Source organism: Acomys russatus, chromosome 23, assembly GCF_903995435.1.
Source record: "Acomys russatus chromosome 23, mAcoRus1.1, whole genome shotgun sequence".
NCBI lineage: Eukaryota > Metazoa > Chordata > Mammalia > Rodentia > Muridae > Acomys > Acomys russatus.
In genome coordinates, this window is record NC_067159.1 from 146079 (window position 1) to 171013 (window position 24935).

Below are 24935 nucleotides of genomic sequence, written 5' to 3' on the forward strand. Positions count from 1 at the left end.
TGATGTGGACCCCTCAGGTCATCCCTAACTTTCATCTTCCCACAAGGATGTGCTACCCTCAAGTCATCCCTTACCTTCATCTGTCCACAAGGATGTGCTACCCTCAAGTCATCCCTTACCTTCATCTGTCCACAAGGATGTGCTACCCTCAGGTCATCTGCCCAGATGTTGCAGCCAAAGCCTGAGGGCAAACTTGGTTCCATCACTGACCCTTTCTTTGTCCTCTGCGGTGGGTGGGGTTGCCCGCATGAGTGTGGACAGAGGCAGGGCCAGGGCTCGGGTTCCTCCATCATCCTTCAGTTCGGTTGCACTGGATTAGGACAGTTTCTGTCTAGGTTGTGCCTGGTAGCTTACAATGAACTTCAGTATACTGAGCCATTTAATCCTCCAGACCATTGCAGAAGACAAGGGAGTGTTAACTTCACTTAACAAGAAGGAAACACATTTGAGGAGGTTTAAGTGACTCTCTGGTGGGAGAGTAGGGCCCAAACCTAGGTCTTCAGTGCTAGCTAGTTGGATCATGAGTCCTTCCCATTTGGAGTCTTTGATCTCAGGTGGTCTTTGGTCTTTTAATTATCCGTAGGCTGACTCACACCCTGAACTTCTTCAACAACATGCAAAATGCACCCTCCCACGTATGCATGTACATGTATGTTGTATGCTGATAGCTAAAGTAGAGGTTCTTACCAGAGAGAGGGTGGTAGGTCCTGGGAGAGAAGCGTGGGTGTCTTTGTCCCCTCTTCTGTGGCAGCTGCAGCCGCTGCTGCTACGTCTGGTCCCAGCCACATAAAGGCACTCACCTCATTTGGGTTTACTTGGATCCGGGCCTGGGGTTAAGACATGTTGATCTTTAGGAGGTCACAGGTGCAGAGGAGACAGACAAGGGGGGCAGGGCAGCTTGAAGCTCCTCTTGTCCTATTCACAGTCACAGCCAGGTCCCATCTCCCATCTTCCTCGCCTGCCACGCCTACCTGGAGCTGCTGCTGTGACTCCTGGGAGATCACAAGGACATAGAGAATGAGGTGATGGTATTTGGGGGGACCCCAGCTCAGCCTAGGAGGGTAAGCAGCCTAAGAAAAGACAAAACCGGCTTAGCACATTGAGAGAGAGAGGAGACTTTCTGACTTAGAGACTTTGTAAATAGAGCTTAGGGAGACAAAATGCTGGCCCCAAGCCTAGCGTGTGGGTGGTAGGTGACAGGTAAGGGGGGCATGGGTGAGGGCTGTGCTCTGGGGACTCCAATCCGTCTACACTCCTTTTCCCCAGTGCCCAAATCAGACAAGGATTAGTCACTGGGCTTCAGGGGTGTCACTCTTTCTCACCTCCCATAACCCCAGAAGGACACAGGAGAACTGGTTCTGGGCCAGCTGCAATCCACACTCTTCCCTCAGCTCTCGAAGCCCACACTCCAGTATCTGTGAGCCAAGGGGAGCAGGTCAGAGTTTCCAGAGCTCAAGCCTACCATGTCCTTTTCCTTGTTCCTCCCTTAGCCCACACCCAGGGGGACTCCACTCATAGTTGGCAGACTGGTAGGTACCTCCTCATCAAGTTCCATGTGCCCACCTGCAAGAAGAGTGGGCCCAATTAGTGAATGGTGGTCGTCTTCAACTAGGGACCCTATCTTTCAATGGGCAGAGGGAGTTGTTTTGTTGGGTACACACAGACTGTGGGCCACCACTGTAGGGGGCTACCCGATAGCAATGTGGCGGGAAAGGGCAGGTGTTTTCCATAGCTCCTGTTCCTACGTGCTCACCTGGAGGGACCCAGACGTTGGGGTAAGTGCGGAGAGTACATGTCCTTCGGGTCAACAAGACAGTCTGGTCACTGGACTGAAGAATGGCTGCCACACTTAGATCCACACCTCTATTTGTGAGCAGCTCAGTACTGGAGACCCCAGGCTGCCGGTCCAGAGCCGCAAAAGGACAGAAAGGGGGTCTCTGACAAGAGGGGGTTGACTGAGCTAAGACTTCGGAAGCAGGGTGGGACTTCCAGAAATTAGGGGTGCCCAAGGCGGGAGTTGTCCTGTTGCCACCCGCCCAGCCCCCAAGCCGCCATCACTCTTCCCGGCTTGTTCCCTGTCCCAACCTGGATCGGAAGCCTCTCCGAGGCGCCAGGGAATGAACTGCTGGCGAGGACAAGCTGTCCTCGCTCGAACCTGCAATGCGCGTACCACGGCCCAAGTCCCTGCTCGGCGCCCAGGAGGCCACACACACTCTGTGTGAAGCTCACCGACTCCAAGCGCCCAGACAGGCGCAGGAGCAACCGTGAGGCAGCCATCGCGCCGCTCTAGTCGTCTCTTGCCTGGTGCCCCCTGGTGGCCCAGCGCGGTGAGGCGTGTCCCTTCCGGCCGGCATGCGCAAGCCTGGTTTTTCAGGCCCGCTGGGAAATTTAGATACAACTTTTGGGGACAATCTCTGTGTGTAATGTTTATAAAACCACAAGCCCGCCACATAGTCTCACTTCCTCTTGAGTTATTTTTGACTTTTTTGTTTGGGACAGTAATCCCCAGGTAGAGTGCTTTCTAAACTGGCCTGTTATTCCCCACCAGCCTGAACTCCACTTAAACCCTGTCCACCTTTCAACAGGGGGCACCTCAAATGATGTCCCGATTTAAAAAAGAAAGCAAAAAGAAAAGTAAGCAGGGTGACATGTAGCCCAGGCTAGTCTCAAAACTTGTGTAGCCAAAGCTGGTGTTGGCCTTCTGACTGGCAGGCCTCCATGTCCCCCTGCCTGGTTTGTGCAGGTTTGAGGATCAATCCTGAGGCTTTATGCATACTATGCTTGATAATTACATTTATGTCAATTGGGGGTGGGGTGGGCATGGCAGGCTTGTGGAGATCGGAGAAGTTGCTTCTCTCCTTCCATAATATGAATCCATGGGGAAACCTCTTGTCACCGTCTGATTGGAATCAAGGCCTACCGCATGAGCCAGAACTCATGCTTCCTGGGATGGCCATTACCTGACACTAGATAAGCCACGGAGCTAGGGGAACCGCAAATACTACTGTCTGCTAAAGGAACATAGCACTAAAGTGAATACTAATGGCATTCTGCTAGATTCTTGGACCCATGTCCTGCTCAGCCATCATCAGAGCAGCTTCCTCCTGCCGCAGATGGGAACACAGAGGCCCCCGACTGGACAGTGTGCAGAGAGTGAGAAACCCTGGAATGTTTAATCCTAAATGGAATGTCTTCATCCCTTCCCTTAGGGCTCAGAGAACCCTGTGGAAGAGGAAGTGGAAAGACTGTAGAGGCAGAGGGGGTGGAGAATGCCAAGGAAACAAGTGATGATGCACATATGCATATGAACTCCAGGATGAAGGATGGCTACATGTACAGGGCCTGCACAGGTGTAAGCTAGATGGGGTCCCAGCACTGAGAAGGGAAGTAGACACATACTCATCCCTAACCCAGAAGCTATGTGTGCAAAGGAAATTAGTTTTCGCCAATGGACTTTCACTGGGTATGCAAACCACACTTAAGCGCAGGCCACATGCCAAGCAATAGATAGCCAATACAAAACAAACTCAATGGTATTTTTGGAGATGTGTTTGTTTGTTTCACAATGCTTTGTCTGCACCTTCTTCTCCTTACAGAGTTTGCTTTTATGGGTCTCTGTGTGTGTGTGTTTGTGTGTGTGTCTGTGTGATTCTGTGTGTCTGTGTGTGATTCTATGTGTGTCTGTGTGTGTATGTCTCAGCATCTGTATGTGCTTCTTTTGTTCCTTGGCTTTTTGTTTGTTGGGGAAGGGCTATATGGCCAATGTTCCACCATCTTGTCAGAACCTAGGTTCCTATTTCTCCAGAAGTATGCCATTCACCAGAAACTAGCTGACCTTGTCGTAGGTCAACAGTTAAACACCTGTTGTGGTTTATTGTGGGGGCTGGTCATTCCAGACCCCCGAGCTACTCCTTTTCCAGTGGGACTACTGATAAGATCAGATCAAGGGCCAGCTGCCTGCGAGCAGCAGTTCCGGGAGCTTTTTCCTGACTAACCAGATCCTTCATGACTTTCCTAGAATTTCTCTCCTGCAATTATAGCAGCTGTAAAGGTAGATACCTACCTGCTGGTACATTCCAGAGTTAGGTATCCATTGCAACCCTTGCTTACGCAAATACCCATGCCTCTGTGCCTATATAAACTCTGTGAAAGTTTTCAATAAACGGGGTTTGATCAGAATGCAGACTTGCCCCCTTCTTCGTGTCTAGTATTCTGTCTCCATACAGGAAAATTTTCCTCCCGAGCGTTCGTCGAACCCCGGCAGGCCGGGGCATTTGTTGTTTGTTTTGTCTGGGGTGGGGGGGGGGGGTAGAAGTGGGGAATATCTGGGAGGAATTGGGGACAGAGAAATTGTAATCAGAATATATTGTATCAATAAATATTTCTGATTATGAAATATCCAGGTTGTCAAGGTTGGCAGCAAGGAACTTTACTTCTAGACTAGGGCCCCCTGTTTATGTTGGTAAGTCGCGTTAAATGTAGAAATGGGCACTAACTATACTGACACTCAAGTGTTTAAAGAATTACAACATTGGTAAGAGGGAAAGAAAAGCCTTATAAACAACACTTAACTGTATTAAATTAACTGAACCCACTGGAAAAACTGTATTCAAAACACTGACACACTCTAGAGTAGACCAAAGAGAGGAGGAAAATAACTGTGTATGTGTGTATGTGTGTGTTCATCATGTCCCAGACATTAAAGTATTCTACATATATAATCTCAGGTATTCTAGAAGCCTAGAGATGGCAGATGTGTCTTATTTACATATTCAGTATTACTGCTTGGGCCATTTTACCTGTCAGTCATAAAAACAGGTTTTCTTGCTGTGTGTGCAGTGCCTGCTTTAACCCTAGGGTTTGTAAAGCCAAGGCTGGAAGACTGCAGCAAGTTCGAGGCCAGCCTGGTCTACACAATGAGTTCCGGGCCATTCTAGCTATATAGCAAGACCCTGTCTCAAAAACAAAACAAAAAACAAAACCAACAACAAAAAGCCCCAAGTAATGAAGTATTTTTCCTCTGCCCACAGCAGTCTTTGTCATGCTGGACTCTGTGTGCAGGTGTTAAACATTATAACTCAGTAAAATTGGCACACTACTGTACATGGAATTGATACTTACAAAGAAATCTGAGGGACCAAGATGGTTTGAAAATGTCCCTCAGAGCTCCCCTTGGGTGTTTGAACAGTTTGAGAGGTTTGGGAAATGTGGTCCTGTTGGAGGATGTTGCTGCTCCTGACACCATGCCTTCATCCCTCCACCTTGGACTCTGACCCCCTGGAACTACGACCAGATACGCTCCTTGGTCATGGGCTCTACCACAACAATAGCAAGATATCCAATTTAGGGACGCACGGGTTGGAATGACTTAATTTTTGTTTTGTTTTCATAAGACAAGTTCTCTATTGCCCACACCAGTCTGAAAGGCATTAAAAAGCCCAGGCTGACCTTGAACTTGTAGTAATCCCCCCAATCTTAGCTTTCTTCTTGGTGTATGCTTTCATGCTGATTTGATGGACTTTAGTTGGGGGTCTTTCTTGATCGATTCCTCTTATTATTTTTACTTTTATGTATATGTGTACATACCTGTGTCTGCCATGGTGCCCAAGTAGAGGTTCATTACAGGATAATTTGTTAGTTTGTTCTCTTCTTTGCCTTATGGGTTCTGGGGCTGGGTCATCAGCTTTGGTGGCAAACTTCCTCATCCACTGAGCCATCCATCATCTTGCTGCCCTTCACTTTATTTGTTGAGACAGGGTCTCTCTCTGAACTAGAGACTCATCAGTTTCTCTAGGCTGGCTAGCCAATGAGCTTCAGAGATGTGCGCATCTCCCAGGGCACTGAGCATCTGAACTCAGGTTCTCATGTTTAAGCCTTCAGTACTTTACCCACTAAGTCATCTCACTGGCCACTAGCCTATTCCTTGGTAAGAACTGATACATATAATTTGGAATTAATCTTATTTATTTAAGGTTCTTCCCACCGTGGAGATTTGATGAGAGAAGAATATACTCTTTCAGGTGTAACATGAACAATACGGAAATACAGGAACGTGCGACTTAGCTGGGCATGGTGGCACATGCCTTTAATCCAGAATTTGGGAGGCAGAGGCAAGAGGATCTCTGTGAGTTCGAAGCCAGCCTGGTTACAGAGTGGGTTACAGGACGGCCAGGGCTACATAGAGAAACCCTGTCTTGAAAGACCAAAAACAAACCAAACAAACAAAAACCCCAAGAATCTGCAACTTATCCCACTGCAAGGGATGTATCTAAGGACCACCTCCTCCTGCTCCTCCTCTTCTTCTTCCTCCTCCTCTGCCTCCTTCTCGATCTCCTAGATCTTTGGAGAAGGACGACAGTTTGTGGTTGGGGTGTAGCATCAGTTGGCCAGCACGGGAAGGGTGGAGTTTGATGCCAGCATGACTTCTTCTCGTTCACTGTCTCTTCATGGTGCTCTCGATGTACGACTCCAGCAAGAAGATGGTTTCGTCTACCTGGATCTCACTGGCATCCAACCTAAGTGGAAAAGTGAAAGCATCTGTCTGGGTTAATACTCATTAGCATATTCAAGACTGGAGGCTGGGCTGGGTGTGGCCACACAGAACTTCCTGTTTATCCCAGAACAGATGGAAACTGTTAAAGAAAGGAAACCCAGAAGATCCTTCTGTTACATCTCTCCCATGCCAGGCACCATGGAGCTCCTGAGGCTGCAAACACAGCGTCTAGCCTGAGAGAAGTTAAGTTTTCCTGCAACTGAGAAAACCCAGCACGTATATGTAAAAGTGTAGGTAAAACGGTGGAGAGCTTTACAACCATGAGAATTGAAGAGTCAGTGCTGATTAGGAAGAGGAAGGGCCTTCCCAACTCTGATAAAATCCAGTGAGGAAAGTAAAACCACAGTTAACACTGCACTTAATGATGAAAAGCTCAAAGTTTTCCTCCTTAGATCTGGAACAAAGCCAAGGTGTCCTTCAGAACCTTGCAATTAGGCAAGGAAAAAATAAGGGCATCCAGATCGAAAAGAAAGAAGTAGAACTAGTCACAAACAGAGAGAGAACCTCTAGGAATGCACAAAAAGATTCTAAGAGTTAATCAGCCCACACATTCCCTGCTAACCAGCGAAGGGCAACTACGCAAGGCCCCAGAGCACAGCAATGAAGCTGGAGTGCATGCTGTGAGAAGGAAATCAATCAATCAGCCAGCTGTGCTGCTGTGCATTTTTTATCCCAGCACTTTGGCGATGGAGGTGGTGCAATCAATAACATCAGTCCAAGGCCACTGTGGGCTGTATGAGGCCTTTAGTCAAAAACATAGGCCCTTCCCAAACCAAAGGATGAACACACACACACATGCATGCACGCACGCCCACGCACATGCAAGGAAGCTGATACTGATCACGTTAAAGACAACACGTAACTTAGGGGTTGGAGAATTGGGCCACTGTGTAAATGCCTGTCATTCAAGTGTGAGGACCTGAGGCTGGAGTCCCAGAATACACAGAAAGCCAGACTCGGTAGCATGCATCTTCCTCTGACCTCCACATGTATGCCTGGCATATGTGGACACACACACAAGCACACACATGCTGGCATATGTAGGGACACACACACACACACACACACACAGGCACACACCCATTATCTATGTGAGAGCACTGTGACACATGGGTTGTAGGACGAGGTAATCGCAAAGCTCTAGGCAAGAGGTAATGAAGGTCTGTGCAAATGCCAGACTTGAGACTGAAGTAAAATTCTTAGTACTTGGTCAATGACAGAGATGCCTCTTGTGCTGGGACTAAAGGCATGTGCCATCGCTCGCAGTAGGCTCATTCTTTCAGTTAGGCTAGGGAAGTCAGACTGGAGGAGACAGCGAAGCCATACTTGTCTGGAAGGCACTGTTGCCGCTGCTTACTTGTTGACGTTGCGCTTCAGTGTCTCCAGCTGCTGCCGCTCGGGAGCTGTGACCATCTCCTCTACCTCCTGCAGCTGCACGTCCTCGGCACCCGTGGCCTGCATTGACGCAAGGATGGCTTCCACCCGCTGAGACTTTTCTAGCAGCCGCCTGTCAGACAGACACAGCCCCGAGAAATGTTCCGTCACTGAGATCCTCTTGCCCTTTATCCCAGAGGCCCAGCACCTCCCTTTCTGGGTTTCACCTAAAGACATTTTCCACAACTAATTACAAGTAGAACTTTGTTCCTGGCATTCATTGCCTCTCAGCTGCTCTTAGCTCTGGGGTCAAGTGCATGCCTCATAAATCTGCAAAGTTATTTAACTGGGGGTGTAGTCAGTAAGGGTAAACTAAGGCATGGTTATGCCAACGCAACTCCATACAACTAGACTGGGTGTTGGGCTACTGTTTCCATTCCTACAGCGAGTTTTCCCTCAGGCTGGGCAGGGGGTATGGGGGGTAGAGGCAAGAAAGAAAAAAAGAAAATTCAACAGAGGATGCACTCACTTGTTCTCCTTTGTTTCAAACTGCCGCCTTTCTATCAAGTTGGCTATGCTCTGGGGAAAGAGAAGGCAGACTAGAGGCATGCACGGTTGTTTAAGTGGCTTGGGTAGTGTGGACAAGGGAAGCAGAAGGGCACAGCTGGCTGTGTGAGGATGGGGAGAACACCCACACACTGTTACCTTATAGCACCTGTGCAACAGCATTCTGGCCGCCGACAGCACATTCACAGTATATAAATAGAAGGTCCTGGATGGGGCATGGTCTGGTGTCTTAGGAATTTCCTGTGTGTCCACAGAAATAACGAGAGAAATTGTACTGTTCTTCAGCTTGGCAAAATAAACACCCGCCAGCCTGGCACTGTCAACCCTGACACTTTTTTCGTTCATAGACAATCAGCAGCTATGTTTATGACATACACAGGCACATGAGACACGCTGCCCAGCTTTCAGTTTGTCCTATCAGCATCCTGAGGAAAAGAAAGGGAAGGTGACTAATATTTACTGAGTAAATGCTACACGTGCCAGGTGGGTTGCAATTGATTTTCAAAACCGACCCTATTTATTAGTAACTGAGACAGCGTGAGACAATGTAGCCAGTGCTGGCCTTAGATTTTCAACCCTCCAGCCTTAGTCTCCTAAGTACTGGACCACAGGTGTGCACTACCATGGTTAGCCCAAAGCACACTGTTCTGGTGTCAATAACCACCACCGTGTTACAGCCATCAAGGTGATGGTAGTTGAGTCGCTTAGTGGATTGACTCCAAAATCCACTCGAGCGGCTTCCTCAAAGGGTCCTCAGCTCTACAAGGATCCATCCGGGATAGGCCGAATCAGTCGCCCCAGTGAAGGCTTGAGGAAGGTGAGCAGCAATGGGCTGTGAGCTGATTTCTTGCTGTGCTCTGTCTGTCTCTCTCACTAGGCCAGTTAAAACAGACCTGGCCCTTCAAGGATTTGCTATGCCTGTGTTAACTTTTCTTCCTTTTTCAGAGGTGGCTACAGTGTGTGTCTGGGGACCCAGAAGGACTTCCTCAGGAGTCTCTCCTGCCCAGGCCAGCCTTGCTCAGCACTCTGTGGTTACCTGGAGGGATATGAAGTTTTCCGAGAGCATCTTATACAACATGTCCTTTGCCTCCTTGGCAGGGATCATCGCAAAGTCTTCCACCTGCTTCTGCTCCAGGTGTCTCTTCTGCAACACCAGACGGAATATCCTGGCGCAGCGAGACCCAAATCTAGGAAGAACAAGGGGGCTCACGGCTTGCCTTAGCTCCTGGTCTCAGGGTATGGACGGAGCCAGGAGCACAGAGGGTAAGGGCATTCGGAGTTCTCTCAGCGCTCCAGAGGCTGCGGGGGGGTGGGGGGGGGCACTGTTAACCTGCTCCTTTGAGCGCCACCATTCTGATATTACAGAGCTGCAGGGTATTGGTTAATCTGCCTAAGTAGGAAATAACTTTACAGGGAAGGGCAGTTTCTAATGGAAGGATGAGACCAAGTGTGGCAGGGTATGCCATAAACAAAAACCGAACAAACAAACAAAAGAAACCAAAAAAGCCAAATTACCTGCTCAGTGAGTGGGGTGTCTGAGCCCAACCCCAGTGGGCAACGCTCTTACCTCTCCTGGATGACAGACTCCAGAGTCGCAGTGGCCAGGGACGCTAGCGCCTTGTGGAGGTCTTTGTGTAGAGGGTTAAGGGCATTCAGTAATGCTTGGTTTCATGACTGATTCCTAGTTTATAACTAAAACTTAAGTGATATTTTATTTTTCACTTTTCGTGTATGATATATGAGTTTATTAACATGTGTAAGGGTTTTGCTTAAGTAAACTTTTTAAAAAATATTTTCTTTTTTGGAGACAGGGTCTTGCTGTGTAGGCCAGATTGACTTTGGACATTCAACTTTTCTGCCTCTGACTCCAAACTGCTCCAGTTATATGCATTGCCATCACATTCACCTCTCCCCAGCCCCATTCCTTTCTTACCTCTCCGCCCCGCCTCCTTTCCCTGTGGCACCTTGAACAATATAAGTGTGGCACTACTTACTGAGCAACAGTCCAAAGCCTTTTTTATTTTTATTAACATAACTCACTGAAAATTCACAGAAAATTATTTCAATTTTTGAGCTTCTTTAGTGTATTAATCATTGACAAAACCTTTTCCTCTGGTAGTGTCACACGCCTCCAATCCCTGCACTTGGGATTGGATCAGGGGTTCAATGCCAACTTCTAGGATACACAGCGAGTTCAAGGCCAGCCTGGGCTACCTGAGACTGTTTCAACAAAAACATAACACAACCTTTCCTGGGTCACCTCTGCTTCCTAACTCAGGGGTCCTGGCAAGGATACTGATGACATACATTCCTCCACCGCTGTCGCCAGACTTTCCAATAAAATCGAGCTGTTAGAGAGAGAGAGTGAATGCTGTTAATTGAATGTAAAGCCCAGTAATTCTGTTTCCCATAGAGCAAGTCTGGTGAAGAGTTCGAAGCAGGATGAAGGGAGGCACTTAGTCTGGGACGGCTCAACATTAGGATTTAGTGGCAGCGATAAACTGAACAGACCAAGGGGCGGGACTTACAGGGTCATCTGCCAGCAGTGTGAGGTACTGATCCAGGACCTGCTTAGAGACGTTATAGCCGACGGGCAGGGATCTGAAGATCTGGGGAACAGAAGGAGACGCTGGAAATGGGGCAGGGGGACTCAGAACTGCTAATGTGACTGAAACGAGATGTCCTAATTTAGACTTCAAAAATGAAAATGTCTAAAAAGTACTCATAAGTATCACTGCTTATAAGAGTAAAACAAAGGCCAAAAGGGCCACATGCCTTAAATCCCAGAAGTTGGAGGCTAGAGGCAAGTGGATCTCCGAGTTTGGGGCCCGGTCTACATAGTGAGCTCTAAATAGCCAGTGCTACATAGCCAGACCCTGACAAAAACAGAGAAAATAAGAAACATCCCCAATGTCCAGCAATAAGTAATTAGTTAAAGTAACCTACAACAAGTACATTGGTGCATGCCTGAGATTAGACGCTGGGGCTGGAGACGGGCTGCTGTATAGCTGTAGCCTCCAAAGGCAAGCACTCCACTCTGGGGGAGGCTGCTGAGACTCTGGAAGCTAAAACTATGAGGCTCAAGAAACTCACGATCCTGGGCGTGGTGGCACATGCCTATAATTCCAGTACTCTGGGAGGTAGAGGCAGGCAAATCGCTGCAAGTTTGAAGCCTGGTCTACAAAGTGAGTCCAGGACAGGCAAGGATACACAGAGAAACCCTATCTCCAAGCCAAAACCAAAACCAGAACCAACCCCTGCTCCCCCAACCCCCCTCCCCCATCCGCACGCCACGCAAAAAAAGTAAGTCGTGAAGTTTTCAGGGGCCAATAGCTAAGAGAGTTAGGCCTTTAATCATAGCACTAGGGAGAGGCTAACCTAGTCTACAGTGCCAGTTCCAGGCCAGCAGAGACCCTGTCTCAAAACAAACAAATCAACCAATTACAAAAAGCTTTGAAACAATATAACATATAGTAACAATACTTCAGTAAGTATAATCATAAAAGTGATAGAAATGTAATGTTCAAATGCCAAGGCTTCCATCAGAACCCAAATGCAGAGATAGCCTTTTTGCTGTTCCCAGCCTGGCTTCAAACTCCTGAGCTCAAGCAATCCTCGTAGCCTTCTGAATAGGTAGGATTCCACGCATGGGCCAAGACACACATTGCTACTAGATTCTTTTTTTTTTTTTTTTTTTAAGATGTATTTGGGCTGAAGAGATGGCTCAGAGGTTAAGAGCACTGACTGCTCTTCCAGAGGTCCTGAGTTCAATTCCCAGCAACCACATGGTGGCTCACAGCCATCTATAATGTCATCTAATGTGTATTGTATACATAATAAATAAATAAATACATCTTTAAAAAAAAAAAAGATGTATTTATTATTTATATGGTATTCTGCCTGCACATACACCTGCAGGCCAGAAGAGGGCATCAGATCACATTATAGATGGCTGTGAGCCACCATGTGGTTGCTGGGAATTGAACTCAGGACCTCCCGGAAGAGCAGTTAGTGCTCTTAACCTCTGACCTATCTCTCCAGCCCTGATACTAGATTATTAAAACAATTAGAGTTAAGTTGTACTTGACAGATAGACATTTGACTATAATAATGGCTTAACTTTTTTTTTTTGAGGTTTATTTATTTGGTTTTGTTTGTTTTTGTTTTTTGAGACAGGGTTTCTCTGGGTAAGCCCTGGCTGTCCTGGAACTTGCTTTGTAGATCAGGCTGGCCTTGAACTCAGATATCTGCCTGCCTCTGCCTCCTGAATATTGGGATTAAAGGTACGTGCCGCTATGCCTGGCTTTAATTTTTTTTTTTTTTTAACCTGTATGTATGTTTTGCCTACATGAATGTAAGTGTACCATGTGTGTGCAGTGCCCAAGGAAGCCAGAAGAGGGTGTAAGATCCGTTTGAACTGGAGTAACAGACAGTTGTGAGCTGTCTTGTGGTTGCTGAGAATTGATCCTGGGTCCTCTGGAAGAGCAGCCAGTGTTCTTAACTGCTAAACTATCTCTCTAGCCATGGGTTAATATTTGTAAAAGCTGGATTCTAAGGTGGTCAAATATTTCAGTGCTCATTATTTCAAAAAAATCCTTGCCCTACTCCAAGGAACAGAGAGACCCCTTTCCCCAAGGCACAGACATCAACATAACCATACAAGCTTTGTCTAATAACTGTTATAATACCTATGTCTATCAGAAAGCTGGCACAATATGAGGCTAAACCTTTGTGCTGGTGACGCACACCTCTAAACTCAGCACGTGAGAGGCAGAGGCAGGTGCATCTCTGTGAGTCTGAGGCCAGCCTTGTCTATAAGAGAGAGTTCCAGGACATCCAGAGCAGTTTTACAGAAAAACTCTGTCTTGAAAAAAGCCAAAAGCAAAAAAACCAAAACAAAACCCCCATGAAAAACAAAAAAGAAAGACCACTGAAGCATACCTCATTGGAGGACAATGGCTGGGTAAACGGGGCAACAGAGGGCGTGGTAATCTCACTCATCCGGAGCATTGTCCGCACAATCTCGCTGCTTGTCTGAAAAGTAAACTAGAACTCAGAATTCACTGTTGCTGCCTCTGGCTCTGAGCCAGCGGCCACATCTGCCAACCACCCGGAAGACCTTCTTTGCTGAACCCTAGTTGACCCACTTGGGTATTACCTGGTCCATTCGGTTTGCTACTGCGCTCACAATGGCTTGGTCACGGAAGTGCTGGTGGAATCTGTCCAGGTTGACTTGCCAGTAAATCCCATCATCTGGGGTGGGCTGAGCAGAGAAAAGGATTAGAGCGAAATACTGGAATACAGGGCTGCTTCCTAGTGAGTTTGATTTAAAGTTCCATTATTTTGTCATATTTTTTGGAGTAATTAAATGGGCTAGACAAAAAGAAATCCAGAGTGTGGGTCTGTCCTGACCAATTCAAACATCAAGTTCCCTGGTCACCTTCCTCCTCTGTAAATTCCTCTTCATTACCCTCCGATCTCACACTTGGCACCTCGCTTACTCTCTCCAGGTAACGTTCCTCTTGATTTCATGGGGAAAAGAGATGCCAGAACTCACTCAACTTCGTGCAAACATCTTTACCATCTCCTTTCCTTCTTTCTGATTTCCCAGGAAACTGTTTCTCCCCTTAGCTGAGGGCCAGGGCCACACTGCTGGTCAGACCCTGTCCTCTCATGGGGCTCAGGGTCCAAATCAAGTGGCCTCCTGTCCTCTGTAACTGCAACCTCTCCTTTATTCTCTCTTCTCATGAGCTTTTCCCCTGCCCAAGTCTCTTTCTAGAACTTTCCTGCAACCCTACAATTCCCTTCTTCCCTCCCCTTCCTTTTCCCTCTGGCCACATCTGGCTATTCTAGCCATCCCCTCACCCTCTCCCTAGCTCTGAAGGAAACCTCAATTGTTAGTGGCACTCTAGTCCCACCACTGGCCTCAAGGATCTCCTCTTGGCTAAAATCAGAGGACATTCCCCAGTCCTGATCTTATTTGCCTTTTTTGAAGTCTGTGACGTAATTGGACACTTTCTCAATTTACCTCCTAAAGCACAGGGACTAGAGCTTTGTGACACCATGCTCAGCTAAATGTCTCTCTACATAACCCTGGCTGTCCTGGAACTCACTCTGTAGACCAGGCTGGCCTCAAACTCCCAGAGATCCACCCGCCTCTGCCTCCTGAGTGCTAGAGTAAAAGGTGTGTTCTACCACAGCGAGCCAAATGTCTACTTAAAAAAAAAGAGAATTATTTATGTATACATAAATATACACATGTATGCATGTACATAAATCACATGTGTACATGTGATTGTCTACATTGATGTATCTGCACCAGATCCATGCTTGCTACATGTGGAATCTAGAAGAGGATAACAGATCCTCTGGGGTTGGAGTTACAGACAGCTGTAAGCTGTCATGTGGGTTTTGGAACCAAATCTGGGTTCTCCATAAAAGTACTCTTAATTGCTGAACCATCTCTCCAGCCCTGCAAGATTCCTTCCTTCCTTCCTTCTTTGCTTGCTTTCATTTTAGTTTTCTTCTGAGACAGGGTTTCTCTGTGTAGACTTGGACTGTGTGAGTCCTGGACTCACTCTGTAGACCAGGCTGGCCTCGAACTCACAGAGATCCCTCTCCCTCTGCCTCCTTGAGTGCTGGGATTACAATCATGTACCCCTGCAGCCAGCAAAGATTTCTTTCTTTAATCATGTTATGTATGTGTGTGGGGCCCAAGGTGGCCAGAAGGTGTTGGATCTCTTGGAAGCTTTAGATAAAGAAAAGCTTAGGTATGGGCATAATAGTACATGCCTTTTATTGCAGCATTCAGGAGACAGAGGCTTGCAGATTTCTGAGTTCTATTCAAGTCAGTTGAGTCACTGAGTTGAGAGAGATAGTTCAGTTCATGGTACTCAGAGCAATTTTACCAGGAGAGCTTTACAGAGAGAGGTTGAAGAGTGAGCAAACAAGATATGGTGAAGACAGTATGAGCCGGAGAATGAGGAGCCAGAAGATTAGAACAGATTGCCAAAGTTAGTCTGAGGTCAAGCAGAACAATTTAGTGAGAAAGTGAGAGAAGCCAGATTGAATCAGTCAGCTTGGAGGGGAGTTTGAGTCAGAACAGTTGAGTTGAAGCAGCCAGCCAGAGCTCGGGGGGGGGGGGGGGGGGGGGGGGTGAGCTTATTCAGCAATAAGTCTCAGAGGCTGAAAACATTCTGGGCCTAGATTAGACTGTACAGAGGCTAGAAGAGAAGCTTCCAGGTTCTAGGTTAGAGACGGAGGTAGTAAGCCTCAGAGAGGACAATTAAATTAGGCAAACAGAAATTACTTTTCCACAGGCTGGCTTTAGACTTACTTTGTCGCCGAGGATAACCTGAACTTCTGATTCTCTTGCCTCTACCTACTGAGTCCTGGAATTATTAGATGTGCGGCATTGCTGGTTTGCTTTGTTCAAGACAGGGTTTTACTATGTAGCACTGGCTACCTTGGAACTCATAGACCAGGCTAGCCTCCACCTCAAAGAGATCTGCTAGTCTCTGCCTTCCAAGTGCTTAAGTTAAAGGTGTGGGTCATCATACTGGGCACCACTTCTGCATTTATTTGGTCATGGGGAATTAAACCCAGGGATTCCCGCATGCCAGGCAAGTGATTCACCATCTGGGCTACATCTCCACCAAAGGCTCTCTCTCTCTGTTGTTGTTGGTTTGTAGCCTTGGAACTCATAGAGACCCTCCTGCCTCTGCATCCCTGCTGGAGTTAAAGGAATGTGCCACCACACCCAGCCCTGCCTTCTCTGTTCAGTGCAACATGTTAACCCTCCAAGGGAAATGGAGTATTCCCTCCACAAGGCCCTTCCCACTGTCAGGAGGCCTCACTGACTCTTAGTGAAGAGGGGGCAGGGGAGAAGTGGGCAGAGAGAGCAGTGGGCTTCTGCTCACACTGGTCGACCCCTAACCCACGTTTCCTGAAGTTTATATCCTTGTACTTCTTAGGAGCACTCAGGTTCTGCGGGACTTGTTATCTGAGGGCTGTTTCTGGCCTGCTCTAGGGTGAGGACTGCTAGTCAGGAACCTGTTACCTCCTTGTCATCTGTGTATTTTGGTCTCTTGGCCTTGGGCTCTCCAGTAGCATCTTCATCAGAAGATCTCCTCCTTTTACCTTTTCCTGACAGATAAAAGGATTGAACAATTAGACTATATATGTCACATGATGACAGGAGATGAAGCTGGTGCCTCTTCATCCCAAAGACGTTAGGAGCTGTCTCAGGGCACAGCTGGCTGTTCAGGCTGAGGAGGTATAAGAAACTCAAGTCAATGAGGGCATCATCAAGAAAATCCATGTCTGGCTCAGTGGTTAAGAGTATGGGCTGCTCTTCCAGAGGACCAGGGTTCAATTCCTGGCACCCACATGGCAGCTCACAACTGCCTGTAACTCCAGTTCCAGGGGATCTGACACCCTCACACAGATGTACATGCACGCAAAACAACAATCTACATAAAAAATACAAATAAATAAATAAATAAATAAATAAATAAAAGAAAAGCCATGTCTGCCCTCAAACTGCTTCTCCTCCTCCTACTCTCTCTTCAGTGAATGGCACCATGATGCTCCCACACGTGCAAGTCACACACACAGATGCTGCTCTTGAGCTTGTCTTGTCACTGCTTCCAGTTCCACGTTCCCAGGTCTGTCTCCGTTTGCCTTCGCCCTAGCCTCTCAGCCTTTAGACAATGGACATCATAAATCAGACGGTGCCACTTCCCTACTTTGCATGCGAGGAGTCTTCCCTTGCTCTTAAGTGAGAGGACAGACACTCCAATGCCTTGCTGACCTAGTCCCTCTGATGCTGCTCTGAACTTTGCTCACCTTGCTGCGATGCTCACTTTCACTTTCTCTAATGCTCTATTTCTTTTCCTAACTACACACTAGTCTTAAAAACACCCATCTTCTGGGGCTTCACTGGGAAGGTCCTACTTCTGCATGAAGACCCAGACCAAATTCCACCTTCACAGAAAAACATAAGCCTTCCTTCCCCTGTACTAATGTATTACCCCATTACATATTTTTGTAATAGCTAGCTCTGCCTGCCATAGTTTTTTGGTTTTGTTTTTGTTTTTTTTTGGCTTTCCCAGACAGGGTTTCTCTGTGTAGCCTTGGCTGTCCTGGACTCACTCTGTAGACCAGGCTGGCCTCGAACTCACACTGATCCACCTACTGCTGGGATTAAAGGCGTGCACCACCATGCCTGGACTGATTAATGTACTCTGGGCAGGGATCATGGCTTTTCCATCACTATGCAATACAATCACTGGGACACAGAAAGTAACCAGACACTCAGATGCTAATTCAAACAACAGTCAGTGAGGAAGAAGCCACAATTAGGGCAAGTCACAGTTCCAGGATGAAGATTCCTTACCTATCAAGCTCAGTTTGGGAACTAGGTACATGTCCTTTTCATTAATGACAAGGGTTGGGGCAGGTGGTGGCGGCCCAGGGTCAGAACCGTCAGTGGCAGGAACCAGGGGACAGCGCTGTACAAAGTGAGTATCTGCCAGTCGCACAAATGCATTGGACACATCAGCATAGTCCATGGTCTTGCCATCCTCCATGGTCTCTGTGAGTCGGTCTGCAACTTTCTTCACAATGGCTGACATTGTCATTTTGCCATTCAGCAGAAGCTCCTCAACAATCAGCTCTCCGGTGTCACCGTACAGTGTTTTGGTAGTATAGATGTACCGGGGGTACCTAAGCATCCGCAGTACCCGGCTGCACTGGGCTTCGTACTCCACCACACCGCGTTTATGCACATGATAGATCACCAGGTTATGGTGGATGAGGACACAAAGGGCTTTTTTCACCTAGATAGGACCCAAACAGAAGAGTGGGAAGAACTGAAGCAATACAGCTCACCACTACTAGCAACACTTCCCCTCTCCTCAGACTAGTGAGCATCAACTCACTGGCAAAGAGTCTTTTGAATCTTTCTACATTTTTTATTTAAGCAGCTGGGCCTGAGTTGAACAGCAGGACCTACCTTTTGTTTGCCCTGAGAATTCCTATGTCTAAAGAGTACAATGTCTGCAGCCAAACTTATCCCCAGGTCCCAGGATAGGAGATTCAGGGCCCATGAACAGCAGAGCTTGTTCTGTCAGCCATCTGGGCCTGCTATGACAGGACAGGGACTGAACTTGACTTGACTGTACATAAAATCTCACTTTCTCTATGCGTTAGCGTAGCTACTGTCAATGGAAGAAATCAAGAGAATTCCTTGCTTTGCCGTTCATATTATTCCAGATCTCTATCTATCTGATAGTTTTCTGTTTTGAACCAAGGGTCTATGGAACCCAGGGTAGCCTTATACTTGTTTTGGTTTTTTTTCCAAGACAGGGTTTCTCTGTGTAGACCAGGCTGGCCTCGAACTCCCAGCAATCCGCCTGCCTCTGCCTCCTGAGTGCTGGGATTAAAGGCGTGTGCCACCACGCCCGGCTATGGTAGCCTTATATTTGTTATGTAGCTGAGGATGACCTTGAACTTCTGAGCCCTTCCTCTCATGTGCTGAGATCATAAACATAAGTCACCACACCTGGTTTTATGTAGTGTTGTAGCTTAACCCAGGGCATCCTACATGCTTTGTAGTCACTCTACCAACTGAGCTACATCTGCAGCCAGGACCTCCATAAAATTCTTTCACGTCACAATGTCTTTTTTTTCCTACCATTTTTCTTCCTTAAAGACAATACTAGATGAGGAGAGTTATTGTGACTAGAAGAGTATGGCATGGGAACAGCAAAGGTTACTTACATAGCAAAGGTGAGCTGGGACGTCCCCGAGAAGCAGTGTGCTGGGGCCTAAGTACAATGCCACACCCCACCCCACCCCACCCCACCGTGGTCCTGTCTGTAGGGCAGGCTTTCTCTCTTTCTACTTTCTAGGGGAAGGAATACCACTGTTCAAAGGAGATTGGAAAAAAATGAATTAAAGAGGTTAAAGGTTAAAGAGCCAACTGATAGTATCTAAACATACCTGATCCAGTGATGCTCTTGTGTCATGGGCAATTACTCTAAGTGGCTGGCTGCCAGTTCTGATTAGGTGGACTCCAATTTTTTCTACGATCTCACCAAAATGTTCTTGCAGCAACAAAGAACACAGTTTAATTTCTGCTTGAGTCATTGCACCTGGAGCATCAGACCTAGGAAAGAACAATATAAATTCATCCCCCACCCCCCCAGAAGGCAACGTGACAATACACATCAAAACCTTAAAATCTTGAATATATTTGCCTTAATTCTTCGATTTGGGATCCTTTGTTCCAAGGAAGTAATAAAAATTCTGCCACCAGTTCTACTCATAATATTGACATTGACACAGTAAGACAATCCAGCATCACCTTTAATCCCAGCACTTGGGAGGCGGAGGCAGGTGGATCTCTGAGTTCAAGGCCAGCCTGGTCTATAAAGTGAGTCCAGAACAGCCAAGCCTACACAGAGAAACCCTGTTTCAGAAAACAAACAAACAAACAAACAAAAAAACCCAACAACAACAAAAAAGAATCTGGCATCTATCAATAAATTATGCTGTAACCTTAAGTGAGTATATGCTACGCCAACACTTAACAAGACTTTGTACACTATAAGCAGCACAGAATTATTTGTAATGTATATAGTGTAATTGCAGCAGTTGGGTAGTATGCTGGTGTACACTGCCTGTAATTCTAGCACTCAGGAGGCTGAAACCAAAGAATCAACACTTCTAGGACAACCTGGGGCACAAAGTTCAAAGCCAGTCTGTGTTATACACTAAGACTTTGGTGGGTGATACACCTGCCCATCAAAACAAAGGACTGGAAAACTAGACAATGAATTTGTTTTCTAAAGCCAGGTATGGTGCTGCATGCCGGTAATTCTAACACTTGGGAGGTAGAAGCAGGAGGGACAGGGGTTCAAGGTTACATATTGAGTCCAAAGCCAGCCTGGCTACCTGAGACCCTGTCTTAAAAAACAAACAAACCAACAAACACCAAGCCAAACAAACAAACAAAAACACCATCCTCCCCTTTATTTTTATGGGATTATATGTGGTTCCAATAATCTTTGAAGACTGAATTCATCATCTGTAATTCCAGCACTAAAGCTAGGACTCCATAAATCCAAGGCCAGCCCGGGCCACATAATAAATACTAAGCAAACCTGGTCCAGAGTGTCAGAACTCTAAAAATAAAGGGTGAGGGAAGTGCAAAGACTTTGCAATCTGTCATAGATACAAAGAACTAAGGTTCACGACTTAGTAGGAGTGCAAAGTATCGTTCCTAAACCATAAAACACAACTTAGAAAAAGTAAAGCAGAGCAGTGGTGGCGCACGCCTTTAATCCTAGCACTCGGGAGGCAGAGGCACGCGGATCGCTGTGAGTTCGAGGCCAGCCTGGTCTACAAAGAGAGTTCAGGACAGCCAAGGCTACAAAGAAAAACCCTGTCTCGAAAAAAACCAAAGAAGAAGGAGGAGAAGAAGTAAAGGAGAGCTTCTTGACAGGCTGTTTCAATTAGGAGACAAAGTTATGTTCCCTTGAGAACCCTATTAAAATTTTACACAAATGGGACCCAAGCAGGAATGGACGTAGTTGATTTATAAATTACCTCTCTATCACAAGCTGCTATCTGCCATTATTCATTTGTTTCTCCTACTCTTTAGAACCTAAGTCTTTGTCTCTCTTGCCACGGTGTCGCAGGGGAGACTATTTCACTTATCCACGTCTTTGGAGAAACATCCTTAGACCAGTTGCCATCCTTGAAAAGCATTTCCAAGGCGCCTGGCTCCTCTCCCTTCACGCAAGTTCTTGTTCCGGACTTCGTTTCTTGGCCCAGATTCAGGGCCTCCTCATTCCGGCGGCGTTTTCACTAACCTCGGGGTCAGTGCTAATTTAGAAGCTCCAAAAGTTACCCTCTCGAGACCAGCAGCTCATGGGGGAGCCCACCGCCCCTTCTTGGAAACACAGCACCATGCAGGCGGACGCGGAAGAGGTCACAGCACGGACCGCTCTAGCCCGCAGTGTCGGTGGTTTCCGGGGACGCTCTTTCTTTCCTCTCGTTGGAAGGCTGGAGGACCGGCCAGGGGCTGTCTGAGGTGCTGGCGGCCCGGTTCTCCTCTGCCTTTGGTGCCGGGAGGCGGGCCTTGGGTCTTGCGGCCGCTGGCGGGCGGGCGGGCCTCTGGGGGCCGGACGGGCTCACGTGACCCTTGCGGGCCCTGGAACGGCGGGCGGCACAGAAGAGGCGGCGGCGGCGGCGGCGGCGGCGGCGGCGGCGGCAACCGCAGCCCGGGAGGTAGCGGCCTGGAAACGGACCGTCAGCCGCCCTTTCGGACATCCGCGGCGCAGGCGAAAGATGGCGGAGGCCTCGGCGGCGGGGGCGGACGCGGGGTCCGCTGTCGCCGCGCACCGTTTCTTCTGCCACTTTTGTAAGGGCGAGGTCAGCCCCAAACTACCGGTAAGAACCCCCGTACGTCCCGCGCTCGGGCTCAGCGCGGATCCCTCGCCCGGAAGGTTGCAAACTGGGTCTTGAGCTGCGCGCACACCCTGACACCGGTGTCCTCGGTACCTGCCGCCCGCTGTCGCCCGGCACTAGCCCAAACCCTAGGCATCAGGGCCCGAGCCGGTCACTTCTGCCTAACCCTCATTTCCGCGGCGCCTCCAGTTTGCCCCTCATTTCGCTTCCGCTCTTTAATACCACCCATCGCCGTCTTTTTGTCTTCCTAGGTCAATTGTCACTAAGTCTTGCGCCCAATTTGCTTGCAGTCCTCTTCCGTGTCTCCTTCCCGCGATGACCTATCCCCCTGTACTCCTTCCGTGGTTCCGTCTCACCTTCTCTCTCTCTCTCTCTCTCTCTCTCTCTCTCTCTCTCTCTCTCTCTCTCTCTCTCTCTCTCTCTCTTTTTTCTCCCTACTTCTCAACCAGATCTTCCCCCTTCTGCATATCCTCAGTGAGACAAAATAGCGGATTGCTGAGGACTCGTTAGTAGGTTTTGTTGAAGTACAGGAGGAGGAGGAGGAGGTTTGGAAGGTAACAGGGAAGAGGGAAGATTTTGCTCTTCCGTGGTCCCTGTGAAAGTGAAAATAGTACCAGTGACTTGCAGACTGCGCTCCCTGTTGCTATTGAAGGAAATGACTTTAGGAAGAAGGCAGGACGTACTGTTTCAACTTAGTTTATTTTGGAAGTCACGCTACCAGTGTCTTTAGCTCCACTTTCCTAGCCCTCCTCCTCCTCCGTTCTTTCTGTTCAGAAAAAAAATACAGGACAGAATGTTAGAGACTGCTTTCTCTGATATAAAATTGGTTTTCGCTGGTTTTTGCCAGACTGTCAGCCACTAGAGAGGTAAGGCTGTGCTTTGAGAAGAAATTGCTTCTGCAGCATGCTAGCAATGCCAGCGCTTCTTTTGGGTTGGATTGTAGTTACTGTGAAGAGACTGACAAGGTGAATGTAATGTTAATTGCACCTTTGACTAATTGCCTTTGTAGAATTATAGGTCTTTTTTCTTGGTGGTTGTCGAGGTTTCTTCTTAAAATGAGTGCCTATACCATAATTTATTTTATACTCATGGTATCTTTTTTTGTTTTGTTTTTGTTTTTCGAGACAGGGTCTCTCTGTATTAGCCTTGGCTGTCCTGGACTTGCTCTGTAGACCAGGCTGGCCTCGAACTCACAGCGATCCACCTGCCTCTGCCTCCCGAGTGCTGGGATTAAAGGTGTGCGCCACCACGCCCGGCTACTCATGATATCTTGAATACCCTTTTTGTTTATCTTTTTTACATCAGGGTCTTACCATGTAGTCCTGGATGTCCTGGAAATTGTTATTCAGAACAGGTTGGCCTGGAACTCACAGAGATCTACCTGTTTCTGCCTCCCAACTGTGGGGGATTCAAAGTGTGCAACACTATGCTAGTCTTTTGTTTGTTTGTTTGTTTGTTTGTTTGTTGAGACAGGTTGTTGGAGGGATGGTCTGGTGTATTTTGATGCTAATTATTGTTTGTTGTCTCTGTGACCCACCTTTTGATTAATAAAAAGCCATCCTACCTGGGCAGGGCAAAGGAGATAGGTGGGGCTTAGAGAAAGAGGAATCCTGGGAAGAAGAAGAAAGATTGCCACAAGGGTGAAGGAGAAGAGACCACAAGAGAGGGCCCCAAGAGGGAAGAGAGAGGAAGGCTGCCATAGGTTAGATGGAGGAAAAGCACATGGCCGGCGTGGATGGAGAATCCGGCCCAGATGAAAAACATTAGCAAGTATATTACAGATGGGAGATAGCTTGATAGAAATAGAAATTATGAGATGCAGATGGCATGGGATTGAGGCAGGGATCCCATACTTGCCCCACTATGGGAAGTAATTTTGCGGGTTATGTCTGCCCTGCCCCAGGTTAACTAAGCTATTTTAAAGTATTACAAGTGTCTGTGTCTTAATTGATGAGTAGCCAGACCTACTGATAATACTAATAGCACTGGTAGTTTAAAAACAATAAGGGTTTCTCTGTGTAGCCTTGGCTGTCCTGAAAGTTGGTCTGTAGACCAGGCTGGCCTCGAACTCAAATGGATCCGCCTACCTCTGCCGCCCGAATGCTGGGATTAAAGGTGTCTGCCACCATGCCCAGTTTTCTCGAGTGCACTCTTAAGAGCAGGGCTACTAAGTTTATGTGTTGGGGGTTGGTCTTATGCATTGATTTCTCTGCATGGTGAGGTTAGGTTGCACTCCAGACCTGTGCATTATTGAAGAAACTCCTGTATCAATGTTGTATAAAGAATACTCCCCAATTATCTCTGTAGGTTAATAAAAAGCTTGAACAACCGATGACTTGTTATTTCTTGATACCTCAAAGAAGACTCTCCAAGGGAATCATTTAGGAATTGCTCTTACTGGAAGAGTTTTTATATTTATGATGAAAATAGTTCTAGCAAAAAGTGGTAAGTTGGGATTTGGGGGACACTATTTTTGTTTTGAGACAAGGTCTCTCTATGTCTGGCTGCCCTGGATCTTAATATGTAGATCAGGCTGCTCTGCCTGTGCTGGAACTCATTATGTGGACCTAGAATTTTAAAATCAGAGATTCTGATCACATTGTCTGAAGAGTTCAGGCTTATATATGATAGGATAGAATGGCGTTATCTGTTTTTTGGGTCATCAGATGATAGAAGAAATATTTGAAGGAAATTTCCAGCAGCTTTTACTTCATCTGACTATTCTATTGAGAGATCATGTGGGCCCAAAACTAATGGAGCTACATCCTACACTGGCAGGATGATAGGACAGAATCCCACAGAGGGTTGCTTCAAGGAATGTAAAGGTGTGCTTTAGTCCCCCATACTGTCACCATCCTCCACTCTCCTTTAAGGCCTTAAAGGGTTGAATTTAGTATTCATAATAATTATATCGTAGAGTAGCCTGCTTTGCATATTGATGAGACTAGTGTGGTTCTTAAGTGTT

The 24935-nt window shown here is 47.3% G+C and overlaps 3 protein-coding genes and 1 non-coding gene across 4 annotated transcripts in view; 1 reads left to right on the forward strand and 3 right to left on the reverse strand.

Annotated features, from left to right (window-relative positions):
- Positions 1-153: 153 nt before the first annotated feature.
- On the reverse strand, positions 154-2318 carry Nudt17 (nudix hydrolase 17). The gene is made up of 7 exons (XM_051165600.1): positions 2086-2318; positions 1754-1937; positions 1538-1563; positions 1323-1415; positions 972-1070; positions 688-827; positions 154-310 (listed from the first exon to the last, which is right to left on the reverse strand). Exons 1-7 carry the CDS (start codon positions 2275-2277, stop codon positions 154-156), a joined length of 891 nt encoding a protein of 296 aa, XP_051021557.1. The 5' UTR covers positions 2278-2318.
- Positions 2319-6307: 3989 nt separating this feature from the next.
- Positions 6308-21643, reverse strand: Polr3c (RNA polymerase III subunit C). Its single transcript, XM_051165656.1, has 14 exons — positions 21373-21643; positions 19499-19664; positions 17892-18333; positions 16554-16639; positions 13653-13757; positions 13436-13528; positions 11023-11103; positions 10791-10842; positions 10062-10122; positions 9531-9681; positions 8633-8734; positions 8457-8506; positions 7911-8060; positions 6308-6515 (listed from the first exon to the last, which is right to left on the reverse strand). The coding sequence occupies exons 2-14, from the start codon at positions 19643-19645 to the stop codon at positions 6434-6436; spliced, it is 1602 nt and encodes a 533-aa protein (XP_051021613.1). The 5' UTR covers positions 19646-19664; positions 21373-21643; the 3' UTR covers positions 6308-6433.
- LOC127206799 (small nucleolar RNA SNORA5) lies at positions 18548-18677 on the reverse strand. Its single transcript, XR_007832889.1, has one exon. It is a non-coding gene; the product is annotated as a small nucleolar RNA SNORA5 (small nucleolar RNA).
- Positions 21644-21809: 166 nt separating the features above from the next.
- The window catches only part of Rnf115 (ring finger protein 115), a 56967-nt gene continuing 53841 nt past the window's right edge, over positions 21810-24935 (forward strand). The window contains exon 1 of the mRNA XM_051166076.1: positions 21810-21952. Within this exon, the coding sequence (XP_051022033.1) occupies positions 21851-21952 (102 nt within the window). The 5' untranslated portion in view covers positions 21810-21850. The remainder of the gene's footprint in view (positions 21953-24935) is intronic.

What these genes read in the sequence shown, in the direction of transcription:
- Nudt17 (XM_051165600.1), bottom strand. Translation starts at nt 2,277, where the DNA reads ATGGCTGCCTCACGGTTGCTCCTGCGCCTGTCTGGGCGCTTGGAGTCG. An exon ending in CAACGTCTGGGTCCCTCCAG is followed by an intron (nt 1,564 to 1,753) that starts GTGAGCACGTAG and finishes CTCTTCTTGCAG; the next exon opens with GTGGGCACATGGAACTTGAT. An exon ending in AGTCACAGCAGCAGCTCCAG is followed by an intron (nt 828 to 971) that starts GTAGGCGTGGCA and finishes TCTTAACCCCAG; the next exon opens with GCCCGGATCCAAGTAAACCC.
- Polr3c (XM_051165656.1), bottom strand. Translation starts at nt 19,645, where the DNA reads ATGACTCAAGCAGAAATTAAACTGTGTTCTTTGTTGCTGCAAGAACAT. An exon ending in TCCCAAACTGAGCTTGATAG is followed by an intron (nt 16,640 to 17,891) that starts GTAAGGAATCTT and finishes TTTATCTGTCAG; the next exon opens with GAAAAGGTAAAAGGAGGAGA. An exon ending in CTGAAGCGCAACGTCAACAA is followed by an intron (nt 6,516 to 7,910) that starts GTAAGCAGCGGC and finishes TTTTCCACTTAG; the next exon opens with GTTGGATGCCAGTGAGATCC.